Source organism: Corylus avellana, chromosome ca3 (genome assembly GCF_901000735.1).
Source record: "Corylus avellana chromosome ca3, CavTom2PMs-1.0".
Classification (NCBI taxonomy): Eukaryota; Viridiplantae; Streptophyta; class Magnoliopsida; order Fagales; family Betulaceae; genus Corylus; species Corylus avellana.
In genome coordinates this window covers 6,177,663-6,191,501 of record NC_081543.1, presented here as the reverse complement: position 1 = coordinate 6,191,501, position 13,839 = coordinate 6,177,663, and the positions used below count along the sequence as shown (strand labels likewise).

General features: G+C 34.8%; 1 protein-coding gene across 2 annotated transcripts; it reads right to left on the bottom strand.

The window, feature by feature from the left end:
• Window positions 1–1,849: 1,849 nt before the first annotated feature.
• On the bottom strand, window positions 1,850–7,056 carry LOC132173688 (chaperone protein ClpB1). 2 transcript variants are annotated; one of them, XM_059585255.1, is made up of 7 exons: window positions 6,872–7,056; window positions 4,121–5,306; window positions 3,845–4,026; window positions 3,119–3,744; window positions 2,736–3,015; window positions 2,448–2,645; window positions 1,850–2,343 (listed from the first exon to the last, which is right to left on the bottom strand). In XM_059585255.1, the coding sequence occupies exons 2-7, from the start codon at window positions 5,271–5,273 to the stop codon at window positions 2,041–2,043; spliced, it is 2,742 nt and encodes a 913-aa protein (XP_059441238.1). In that variant the 5' UTR covers window positions 5,274–5,306; window positions 6,872–7,056; the 3' UTR covers window positions 1,850–2,040. The 2 variants fall into 2 exon arrangements, with proteins under 2 accessions (XP_059441238.1, XP_059441239.1); XM_059585256.1 differs by lacking the exon at window positions 6,872–7,056 and adding an exon at window positions 5,790–5,889.
• Window positions 7,057–13,839: the final 6,783 nt, after the last annotated feature.

Genomic DNA, 13,839 nt, shown 5'->3' with positions numbered 1-13,839 from the left:
AAGCCAACTCTCACCCATCAATGAGTGTCGGCATAGTTTGAAATTTGAATATTGGTGTCGGCTTTTAACGGTTGAAATCGTGACACAACTAACTTGGCAGAAACCTGCGCATACATACGCACATCACGGAGCTGGTAGTTGGTCTTCCACGGTTAGGACTTAGGAGTAGCTCGTGCTACCTACCACTTCTAGCGCCTATCCATATATCTTTTGGACGAAACATTATCTTAAAATGTTGATAAATTATTACATATTTCAAAAACTTTAAAGTTTAAAAAAATGAATAAATTTAATTATTTAATTTTAAAAAAAATAACATATACTTTCTCAAATTACTACTCAAATATTAATGTCTTCTCTCAAAGGTCTACACATAGTGAAACTGTGTAGGCCTTTGGGGGGACAAATGTCTACCCAAAATTTTAAAATTATTCTTAAAATTTAAAATTTTACTCCTAAAATTTATCGGTTTTTATAAAATGTCTATCCAAAAACGAAATTTTTACCCATAAATTTTGATTTTTAAAATTTTGTCCCCCCACTCTTAATTGTCTAATTCCTCCCTCATAGTCTCCCAGTGACAAAAATATTCATCATAAAAATCAAATAAAAAATGTGAAGCTTCAATTAACCCCTAAAATTTCATTGTTTTTGCAGTCACTATCTTAAAATTTAAAAACTCTCATTTAATATATTCAACTTTAAAGTGATGGTGGGCATGTAGGTGGGCTGTTAATGTGATCTTGATGGGTGAATTTTATGGCCGCCAGTATTTTTGTCATTTTGGGTAAATAGGGGTGATAATGTCATTTAAAATTTACTTTTTCCGCATCAATATTTAACCAAAAATTATATAATAAGTGATACAATTTTTTTTTAAAAAAAAAATCCCTATCTTATCAATTGTTCACCCATTATGAATTACTTTGTAAATACCAATTTTGTAGTAAAAATTAATTGTAATGGAGGCAAAATAACAGTCAACCACCCACCAAAATTAAGAAATTCCAAACAGTCCATTCCCTTAAAATGGACGTGAGTTCACCGAAAAATAAGAGTGTAAACGAGTCAAACTTGAATAAGCTTTTCTTGTTTGAGATTAGCTCGTTTAAGTTTGTATCAAACTTGAGTTTGAGTACTTTAGCCTAAATCAAACCACTCAACAACGAAACTCGTTAATACCCATTGAACACCAACAAAGGGACATCCAAACCAAAACTCAACCTTAAACAAAATCCTACAAATTGATATGAATTTTGCAATTAAACCTTAGTAGGTAAGACAAAACTGTAAAGAGAAGCTTAACTTGTTAGCTCTTCTGCTTTCAATGGTCAAAACTTCTCCATCCTCCAAATTGCGTCACTAACTGGGTTTGCTTCTCTCTCAATAGTTCTCAGTTCTCTCTCCTCTGCATCTCGATCTCTCTCTATCGTGATCTCTCTTTGTTTCATGTGTGTGCCGACAACCATAAAGGAGAGGAGGGTTCGGGTTGAAGAGAAAAAGAGAGGAAGCATAACGAGTAAGAAATAAGAGAATAGAAAAGGGCTTAGCCCTTAGGGTTGGGTTAACGTAATCCACTTCTGTATCTTTATTTCTCATCACATTATTACCCTGACTTACCTTGTTTCTTTTTTTTTCTCAATTGTTATTTAAGGCCTTCTATTTATTTTATTATTTGAGCGTGCTCACGAATCTAACCGAGTCTAGCCAAACTTATATCGTTTAATATTTGAATCAAAATTTGTGTTCATAAACGGCTCATTTGATAATCGAATCTAACTTATACGAGCCGATCACGATTTCGCTCACTTACACCCCACCAGATATCATTCTCCATAACCAAGTAATAGGAAAGAGAGAAAAAGAGATTAATAATAAGGGATGAACTCCTCCCCCCTTACATTCATCACACAAAAGTACTACAAACGCTTTTTAGGAAGAAAAACAAAAAAAAAACACACACACACCAAAAGTTGCATTCCCATATTATAACGAAAAAGACTCATTTACTTTGCATCTTTTCCTTGAAGAAGAACAATCTTACTCGTCCATCTCATCGCCGTCATCAATTTCCTCGATCTTGATCTTCTTCACTGCCTGAGCAGCATCATTTCTTGGGCCATTGGCATTGGGGACTTGAATCAACACATCTGTTTTCAGACCAGTGGCTGCATTAACAAACCCTCCATTCCTCTCCACCCTATACACCAAATCACTCCCGTTTGGCCCAGCATCTATATAAACAGTTGAGTTTTCATCAATCTCTTCCTTTATAAGCATTTTTGACAGCTCTGTCACCACCTTCTTCTCCAGCCACCTCCTTATAGGTCTAGCACCATAAACCTGAAAACAAAGAAAACACAACCATTGTTCAGTATCAGTATCAGTATCTTGATGCAAGCTAAAAGTAAACCAGATTTCAGCCTCCAGCACCCAATGACACTAACCGGGTCATAGCTTTCCGCCAATATGTAGTCCAGCGCCGCATCGGTTACAGCCAAGGCAACTCCCCTCTCGGCAAGGCGGCTTGCGACGTCCTTCATCTGTAACCTGGCTACCTTCCTTAGCTGCTCATGCAAGAGAGGATCAAATACCACAATCTCGTCGAGACGGTTAAGCAACTCTGGCCTGAAGTGCTTCCTTACCTGCCAAGTAACAACAATGATATCTCACTAACTTCCAATTTCAACAAGAAAAACAAACCAATAAATACCTCATTGAATCAAAATACATACCTCTTGCATTACTCGATCGCGTGCGACTTGCATCGAGACTTTTCCCGTTAGTCCAGAAAGGAGGTGCTCAGCTCCGAGGTTTGAAGTCATGATAATCACAGTATTCCTAAAATCGACAGTGCGGCCTTGGCCATCGGTTAACCTTCCATCATCTAAAACTTGAAGCAGAGCATTGAAGACAGAGATGTGTGCCTTCTCCACTTCATCAAAGAGTACTACGCTATAAGGCCTGCGCCTCACTGCCTCCGTGAGCTGTCCCCCTTCCTCATGTCCAACATACCTGAGAATTGCAACCAGGAATGAGATAAGAAACTATTCTTAAACGTAGAAGTAAAAATCAACCCTTATAAACACATTGAATAAGATGTGCTTAAGACACTTACCCTGGTGGAGCACCAATTAACCGAGAAACTGAGTGTTGCTCCATGTACTCGGACATGTCAATCCTAACCAGCAGATTTTCATCATCAAAGAGTTGTTCGGCAAGAGCCTTTGCAAGCTCTGTCTTACCAACACCAGTTGGACCAAGGAATAGGAATGACCCTGTTGGCTGCTGGGGCCTTCCTAACCCAGCCCTTGACCTCAACACTGCCTCAGCAACAGCACCAACTGCTTGATCTTGTCCAACCACTCTTTTGTGCAACCTCTCAGCTAGCCCGATTAGTCTCTCTTTCTCGTTCTGCCCTAGCCTTGTGACAGGTATGCCGGTCCAGCGGCTTACAACCTCAGCAATATGGTCGGGCCCAACAGTCTCGGTTAACATCAAGTTCTCTTGATCAGTGTTTCCTTCAAGCTGTGCTATAGCAGCTTCCACTTCCTGGATTGCCCCATATCGTAAGTCAGCAGCTCTAGCTAAATCATATCTTCTCTCCGCCTCTTGTAAAGCAATCAAGAGCTCTTCACGCTTTTGCTTCAGTCGGCGAATCTCATCAATTCTCTCTTTCTCCTTTCTATACCTCATCATCAAAGGTTGAAGCTTGTCCCTTAAGTCATCAAGCTCTTTTCGTACCTATGAAGACAATAGATTCAAATGTAAAAAATCCAAACAACACCCAAATAACAAAACATAATTACTACCTAACCATCCTTTTTGGAGACATAAAACTTACTTCAACAAGACGAGCTTTACTAGCTTTGTCCTTCTCCTTTTCCAGTGCATGAAGTTCAACTTCTAGCTGCATTCGCTTTCTTTCAAGGTTATCGATTTCTTCAGGCTGGCTATCAAGTTGGACTCTCACATTTGCACATGCTTCATCAACTAAATCAATGGCCTTATCAGGGAGATGACGCCCTAAGCAAAAAGTAGACAATTACATCAACATTCACAAAAGAAGAAATTTCAATCCCTACGTCAACAAAAACAAGAAAGAAAGCTAAGTACATACCAGTAATGTATCGGCTTGATAGCTGGGCCGCCATAACAAGGGCCCTGTCGAGAATCCGAACACCATGATGGCCTTCGTACCTCTCCTTCAAACCTCTAAGGATGCTGATTGTGTCAGCAACACTAGGCTCAGCCACATACACCTGCTGCAGCCTTCTCTCAAATGCAGCATCCTTCTCCACATATTTCCTATACTCCTCAAGCGTGGTTGCACCAATGCACCGAAGCTGCCCTCTAGCAAGCATGGGTTTAAAGAGGTTGGCAGCATCCATAGACCCTTCCGTCCGACCAGCACCAAGAACAACGTGAATTTCATCGATGAAAAGTATAACTTTTCCCTCAGCCTCTTCAACCTCCTTCAATACAGCCTTCAACCGCTCTTCAAACTCTCCCCTATACTTTGCTCCCGCAACCAGAGCACCCATATCCAATGCTATGAGCCTCACATCCTCAAGATTACTTGGTACATCACCTCTGACAATCCTTTGAGCCAAACCTTCTACCACCGCAGTTTTACCAACTCCAGGCTCTCCAATGAGAACCGGATTGTTCTTAGTTCTCCTTGACAGAATTCTAACAACTCTCCGTATCTCCTCATCTCGGCCAATGACCGGATCGAGCTTTCCTGCCTGCTCGACAAGGTCACGCCCGTAAGTCTTCAAAGCCTGGAATTGCGTATCCCCAGAAGCACTCTCCACCTTCTTTCCTTCCTTCCCACGAAGCTTTTCGAGCTCCGACTTCACTCTGGCTGTGGCAATACCAGCTTCTTTCAACAAGTCCCCAATTTGGGAGTCTTCAAGAAGGCCAATAATTAGCTGATCAACAGCTAAATGTGTGTCCCCACGTGCTTTTTGCGCCGCCTGTGCCCGACGAATAACTTTAATTAGGCTTGTGCTCGCTGGAATCTCATCAGGGGTAGGAGACTGAGATGGGAGTTTCTTCAATGCCTGTTTGAACACTCTCTCTACCGACTTCGTGGCTTCTTCACCGCCACCGGCACTGGCAATCGCTTGGCTGAAGATGCCACCGGGGTCGGAGATCAAAGCAACCCCAAGATGGAGAGGAGTGAACTGTGCGTGGCCTGCACTCATTGCCAACTCATGAGAGGCTGCAAGCATCTCATTCGTCTTGTGGGTGAACTTGTCAGGATTCATCTTTGCTTCTTAGTTTACACCTACAAACAAGGACTACAACCCAAAAAAATATTGTCAAACTTTTGAACCATAAGATCAAAGCCACAAACAATAGAATTCACATTGAAGTTCAGTAAATAAATCCTCGTAACCAAAAGACATTTAAAAAAAAAAAGACATATGCGACATTGAAGTTTAGTAAATGAATCCTCGCAACCAAAAGATATATATATATATATATATATATGAGCGAGAATTACAAAAGAAGAATGCAAATCGTAAAAAGACATATATACAAAAGACATTGCAAATTGCCTTCCAAAAGAAGATTGAAAAAAAAATACAGTGAACGTGCATTTCTCTGGGGTTTAAAGAATCACAACATGAGCAAGAAAATGGAAGAGAGGTGACAAGCTGTTCTGTTAAATAGAATTTTGGGCAATACCCAAAATGTATATTGTTCCCAACACCATGAAAATCTGAGCTAGACAATGAGAAATACGTGCAGACAGAGTGCTAGAGAGAAATTCTCCTTACCGTTTCAGCGGGCACCGGAGTTCTTCAAAAACTTGCTTGACAGATATTTACAACTATCTCTTTACCAAGAAGATATGCGCTATGATTTGAATACAAAAAAAATTCGGCCTTTTTGTTTTTCTACACTATGGGTTTGCGCGAAGAGAGAAAACAGATTACTGGGGAGAGGAAAGGATGGGAGTCCTTTTGTTGGGCAAAAAGAAACGTCTGGAATGAGCAGAGAGAAACTTCTGGAAGGACGTGAAAACCTGAGAAGTGGCACTAGAAACGTCTAGAAACTCCCTGATTTCCCTAGAGTTATCGCCCACTCGCCGAAAAAGAAGTTGTGTACACGTCTCGTATTTTATTGGGTAAATGCATGTTTTCTTCATTTTCTTTACAAAATAATTGAAAAATGTAAACGAAAATTTAAAACAGATTTTTGGTCTTGATTAAATTTTAAAGAGTTAAATACATAATTCTCCCTCTAGTTTCGGCACTTTATTTTTACCCTACCCTTAGAGTTTCATTTAGATCACAGAAAGTATATGCTTTCGTTAAAATTCCATTTTTTACTTTTAAAGTTTCATTTAGATCACTGGAAGTGTATACTTCTATTAAAATTTCGTCCAAAATTTAACAAGTTGTAATTAATTTTTTATTTTTTATTTTTAAAAAATATATTTAATCTTTTAAATTTTAAAAAAAAACATAGATTGTGGTGATAGAGATTTTGAATTTTTTTTTTTTAGTAACAAGTATATAGAATAGGAAAATACCACAATCTTTACTACAAAATCAAATCTCTTACAAAAAAATGCAAGAGTCTGTCAATTAAATTAAAAGACTAGCAACCAAACAAATTAAGACAAATTCTTTAAATGGGAGAGAGAAATGTTATAGATTTAAGATACTAATTATAGTTTTAAGATACTAATTATACTGTAAACCCAAATCGCAAAAAAACTGAATCCAACACAACAATGATCCGAGGAGACAGGCGTTAATTAATTATGATAAACAAATCTTGTTCAACGCAACAAACACAAAAACAGAGTCACTGACATACAAAAACAGAGTGTTAGAGGGAAGTTTCTCCTTACCGTTTCAGCGGACACCGGATTTCTTCGAATACTCGCTTGCCGGATATTTACAGCTTGATCTTTGCGAAGAAGATTTGCGCTTCGATTTGGAAAAATTAAAAAAAAAAAAAAAAATTAAAAATGGCCTTTTTTTGGTTCTTCACTTTGCTGTGCGCAGATAAAAAAAACAGTGTAGTGTGAGGGGAGGAGAGGGATGGGAGCCCCTTTTGTTGAGCACAGAGAAACGTCTGGAAAGAGATGGAAACCTGTCTAGTGGCACTAGAAACTACTAGATTTTGCCACGTCATTTTTTATAATTAAATATTTGGTACGGGAAAACTCCTTGATTTCCCTAGAGTTTTCGCCCACTCACTCGCTGCAAAAAGAGTTGGTGTTCACGACTCGTATTTTGTTGGGTAATTTGCAAGTTCATCACTTTCTTTACAAAAACTTGAAAAATTAAAACTGATTTTTGGTCTCGATTAAATTTGAAACCACACTTCGTAGTTTGCTATGATTAACATAATGTAGATATTTTGATTTGTTGATGATATATTTTGTTAGTTTGTGGCAATAAAGATTTTGATTTTTTTTTTTTTTTTTTTTTATAACAAGTGTATAGAATATTAAAATATTTAGGGTACTATAACTTTTAGTATAATTTGTTTACAAACATACGTTGTTGTATTTTAGTAGTGAAAAAATTAAGAAATTAAATTTTATGAGTAAATTAAATTTAATTTCTAATATGATAAATATTATATGAATTGTTAAGTTAGTTTAAAAAAAAAAAAAAAATTGTAGTAAAAGTAGTAATAACATGTATCATAGTATTCTCTCGGTATGCTCCCTCCTCCTCTTCCCTTCCCCTTCTACTTCCCGCTCCTACCTCCCTTCCCCTTTTGGGTTTTTTTTTTTTTCTTTTCTTTATGTTTGTAGGTGTTCTCCGACCATATCAGCAACTTCGGTCTCTCTACTATGCGTCCGTACACCTTCCACTGTGTTGTGTCGTTCATCTCCTCCTTGGTTGTTATTACTGCTTGTTAGTTGTTTGTTTGTATTTTTTGTTTTGAATAAAAAGTTTCTCTCTAAATCTGCCATTATGGGTGAGGAAGAATAATTAGATGTGAAATATTATTTTTCATGGCCTGAATAATTAGGTGTGAGGGGTTATCTCTCACAACCAGTTTAAATAAATTTTGTTAGGAAATTTGGCTACCCATGTCTTAGATCTAATTTGCACAGAGTAGATATGCTTTTTAACTTCATTTGTACATGAGTTATTGGAAGATTGAAATCATAGATAACACCTGATTGTAATAATTTTTGTTTATATCTATGACTTTGAACCTTATAACATGTGGCTATGATTTTTACAGAATAAAAAAAATTTTAAAAAAAAATTATAATAATAAAAGAAGGTTTGGCAGCCAAACGAATTAATAGAATTTCTTTTATAGATAAAAAAAAAATTAAAAAAGAAAAAAAAGAAAAAGAGAGAGAGAGATTGTCTGGATATGAATTAATGCTAAAGTATAATCAAAGGCTTTCTATATTATTATTAAGGAGATGAAAGTTACATTTTTTTTTCTTTCTAATTGATGAAAGTTACATATTGATTTATAGAGTTACATGATGTCATAATAACGTTTAGGAATGATAATTTGTGTTTTCCACCTTTCATTAATTCTAATTATTTAATTTTGTGTCCAAATTAAAGTGTCGTCAAAATTGTTAACCAATGTTATATAAAATCTTTTAAAGATTTTATCAAATCTTCTAATTGTGAAAATAAAATAAATAAAAAAATCTCATGGTCAAACTTAAAGACAATCAAGTAATATTAGTCAACGGCTAATTATCATTTGTCATCTTAGGCTAATTATATTACATAAACTGAAGCCTTCGACAGTTTATAGAAATGTTTATACCAAAAAAAAATTAAAAAAAAAAAAAAAACTAATTTGTTGTATAGAATATCTTATATCTTCGGTTCACAATTGAATACTATTTATATATATATATATATATATATATATATATATATATAAATAAAAAAAATAAAAAATAAAAAAATTAAGTTATTTTTTAATATTTGATTTTGAAAATAAAAACTATTTTAGAGAAGCAAATTTATGTATGTTTTTTTAATTTGTTTCCAGCTAGCACTATAAAGTAGAAAGTACGAGAACCTACCAGAGCTCACAGCCCACTCGTATTTCCTTATTTGGCAAGTATTCCATTCCAAGACGATTCGACAATGTACTGCTTGGCCACCGACCAGCGCGTGCATCTTACCTGTGCAAGTTGCAACAGCGTGTGAAATGTGAATTACGCAATTGCTCTCCATTAAAAGAAATAAACAAATAAAGCTCTCCATAAAGTATTTACTGTATCCATCGGATCATCTTTCTATTCAAGATTTTTTTTAGACTATCCATAAAGTATTTTCTGTAATCATCGGACCATCTTTCTATTCAAGATTTTTAGTTATTTTGATTTAACTGATTTACAATTAGTTTATTGTATTATTAAAATAAACTCAAAAATTTTTGAAGTATGCTAAAAAAATAATTTAGTCATTACACTCGAATTTCGTCAATTAATTTAACAAACAATATGACATTGACTTAAATAGAACAAATATCACAATTTTATTGGTTCTAACGTTTCACGCTATTAGAATTTGTTAAGTCAGTAAATAAAATGTGACTATAAGGACTTAATTATTTTTTTGGCATTTCTAAAGGACATTTGAATTCATTTTGATACCTCAAGAAGTTAATTGCAAATCAGATAAACTACAAAGACTGATTTTACATTTTTTTCCAAACAAAATAATGACTTTGAATTTTTAATTATGGCGAATTGAAGTCTTAATTAGGCCCTGTTTGGTAAATCCCTTCCTTTTCCTTTAATACTATTCACTTCATTTTTTTAAAAAAAAAAAATCAACATCAACATCAAAACATTCTCATTTTTTTTACTTTTTATATCACATCATTTACTTTATATATTACATCATTTATTTTTTACTATTATTTAAATAAATAAATAATATTACAAATCAAAATTTTTTTCACTTTTCCATTCACTTTTTTACTTTTTTTTTTTTTTATATCAAACATTGTGCCACTCAGCTACAGTATCCAAAGACAAAAGGGTTTACCAAACAAAGCCTTAATCAAGTGACAAATAGGTTTCTGTCAGATTTTCAAAAATGGGTTTTCCTGGCAGATTTTCGTCCAATCTTTAACATAAAACTAGCCACTTATTTCATTATTCAAGTCAGGCTAATAAAATTGTGTTCAGTTACTCAACATGCCACACCAACAATTACATCAAAATATTTTAGAAATTAGGGGAGGGAAAGAGAGGTGGAGATCCACCCATAGTCAGCCTCCTCCCCAAAATGGGAGGTGATGGGTGGCTCCACCCTGCCCACCTCACAGAAGAGGAAGGATAAGGTAGGGGTTGCTTCATCCTCTGCCCAATGCCCCACAGAGTGGTAGTCAAGGTGGCATCAACGTCCAAAGAGTGGAAGAGTCGTCGCCAAATGTAACATTTTGAGTAAATTTGTTTTGAGATCTGGTCTCGTTTGATTCTGAGAATTGCTTGAGGGCCATAGAGGGACTTGCGGTTCGAGTCCATAGGTCGGGTTTGTGTCATATCGAACAATACAAGTATATGGGTCAATCCGAACGCAACACATTTTATTAAATAGGTCAAACTTTTCAACTTAGACATAACTTGTTTAAATAGACTCTGTCACCTAAAAAACTGTTTGAGAGTGGTCCGACCACCCTTATATATATACTTTTTTTAAAAAAAAAAAAAAAAAAATTTATTAATGATATTTTTTTAGTTGAGTTGAATGTAAATCAACAAAGAAAAAAGTATGTTGATATGACATAAAAGTTAAAAGAATATCAACATAAAAGTTAAAAGAATTTTGAATTTTTTTAAGTGAAAAGTAAGGAAAGTCATTTGTTAATCTTTATACTTTTTCGTTAGAAAAGAAAAACAAAAAATAAGAGGTTTGTCAAACAAACCCTCTTTCTCCTCCTTGCCAATATCTTCTTTTTTTTTTTCTTTCATTTTCGAAAAAAATATCTTTTTTTCTTTCCCCTCAGATTCTATTTGTTTTGATGTAAAATTTTATATATATTTGGTAAGAATAAAAAACATTAATCAACATAAATACTTTCAAAGTAAAAAAATAAATAAATAATGCATTTAGGATACTTGCGCCTTTTACACCGCTCACATTAACACAAGAGCTCATACTTTCTCATAAAAAAAAAAAAAAAAATCACAAAAATTCGTTTATCTATTCTTGAAAATCATCACCCATCGTTGGTGTGTGCCCAGCAAGCTAAGTTTTCAATTTTTTTGATGCTCGTTATATATATATATATATATATATATGCTCTATATATATTAAACTGATCTTTTAGTTTTCATTATATATTATTGTAAATAAAATTACTAGATTATATAAAAATATTAATGATTTTCGTCTGAAACAAATATCAGAATATGTTTTCAGAATCATTTTTAAAATGTCAAATCAGTAATTTTCACTTGCAATGTTTTCAGTCAAAGATATTTTCAGCCAGAAAATGTTTTACGCAGCCTTAATTAAAATAAATATTTATTAACTTCTTTCTTAATAAAATTGAGACACCTCCACGAAAAATAAAAACAAAGAATTCGAACTCTCTATTGGGTACACAATGAAAATCTTATTTGACACATACTTTCAGGTCAAAAAGAATACTTACATTTATTCTGCATTATATTTATCATAAACAAAATGAGGGCTGTGCACACAAAACATTGCTTTCTGCATACTACAACGGATAAACGCCCCTCACCCAACTAATTTTCCGTCTCGGATGGTAATCATGCATTGAGAAGAAATACGAAGTTGCTTTAAGAGAAGAAATAACATTAGAAAAACAATTAATGTCAATAATTTGCCTATATTCTTCTACAAATTTAATAGATTAATCCTTAAATTTGTAGAGTCCACTATTAACTTACGTGGAGTTCATATAAATTCAAAATTCTAATGATTAATTTATAAGATAAGATGAAAAAAACATTCACATCAATCATTTCTCCAACATTAGTCATTGAAACAAAAGGGATTCGTTCAGCCATTCAGAAGGTTCCCCACCCCAACGGCCCAATCTCACTGGGAATAACAATAGAAGCCTTAATACAATACTCCTTCCAACTTCATCACAAATAAAAATTCCCAACTCGGTGACAAAATTCAGGATTATTTTAGGGGATATTTTGAAGAAACTACATAAAGGCAAGAACATCTCCTAAATAATATAACTACATAAAGGTCAGAACATTAAAGAGTTGCAAGCTTTGAGAATTGGGGTAAAAAATAGGCCACCTTTTATGCTTTTGCTGCATTAGTGTCATATTGACGACGTGTAATTGCAAAGGTGGTTCATCTCTAATTCAGCTGAAACATAAAAATATGACGCAAGATCTTAGCCAGCTAAAGGTGGGCAAATAAATCAGAATAATACTATAAGTAGGACTTTTATCCCCTTCTATTCTCTCAAACATGATGCGGCCTTTAAAAATCACTATTGGATTTGGAATGAATGACCATTAAATTTTGATCTAATAGTTTGGTTATTTTAAAAGCCACATTACATTTGAGGTTTAAAAAGGGGATAGAAGATCTACTTATAACATTACTCAATAAACCATGCGCCAAACAGTACAACCTTTCTTTTTCCTGGTATAACTAGATATCTATCATTTTGACATAGTGCCATTTAAACTAATATTGCAAGACAATCAAAGGGGAAAGGAAATTATAACTAAGAGGAAGCGATGAGCAGTGATATCTGATGAAAAAGAATACAAATTTGAATATGCTCTTCCATGTACATAAAGGTTATTCAGGCAAGTGTTTTCCATGTAAACTCTTCTCAGAAAATGTGCCTTCTCCATCTCCAACAGTTTCTACTCTCGCAGCAAGCATGACCACAGACGATAAACAAGAAGTCTCTATGTACATTAATTAAGGAGATACTCACTTATGAGATTCTTGTCTGAAGCAAGTTTTCATTCCTCATCGCTATCATAAACCACTGCCATTCGGCGGTGGGATGGCATCTTTCTTGGAGGAGAGTCCTCATCTGACTCGATCCCTTTGCGCTTCAGACTGCCTCCAAAGTCCCGGCCCTTGTGCTTTGGCTCCTGAAACATATCCAAAAAGCAGGATAATCGATAAAAGTTTATTTCACATGCCTCATATATAAAAGGACAATGTATATATTCCACACTATCAGAATCTCACCCAATTAGAACGACTTATCTGAGGTAAATTTATGCTTTCAAAACTATAATTGAACTATCTAGAAACAGATACTTCGTTGCTTATATGATGCCGGACAGTTTCACAACCCCAAACAATCCAAATCTGTGTCAAAGAACTCTCAGCTTCCCCAGCAAAAGTGTAGCCCCATCAGCCACATGAATTATAATAAGCATGGTGCATTTATCACTGTTTCAGTTAAGACTACTCATATTTTCTTTGGCAGCCTCCTGCGCAGACTAGACCAAGGGCAGTTCACACTACAACCAGAACTTGTAAAGAGTGTTTCAGTTCTTCTCCAGGATGGATGCCAAGGCATTTTAAGATTTAGATGCAGAATGGAACATACACCTAGTGTCCATTGTCACATCAAACCATACACATGCACGGATACACAACAGTAAAACCCCATTAAAAAAAATTAAAAAGGAAAAGAAACACACACTGACATAACTATCATATTGACAGATGGCAAGCTTTTTTTAGTCAAGCCCTAGTAAAAGTAAATGATAGATCTCGTCCGACATCCAAACAGCAGAAACATATCTTACAATCTTTTGTTTAGCTCTAGCTTGTAGTGTCACCAAGCTTATTCCTTTATTTATCAAAAAAAAATATCTTACAATCTTTTGTTATG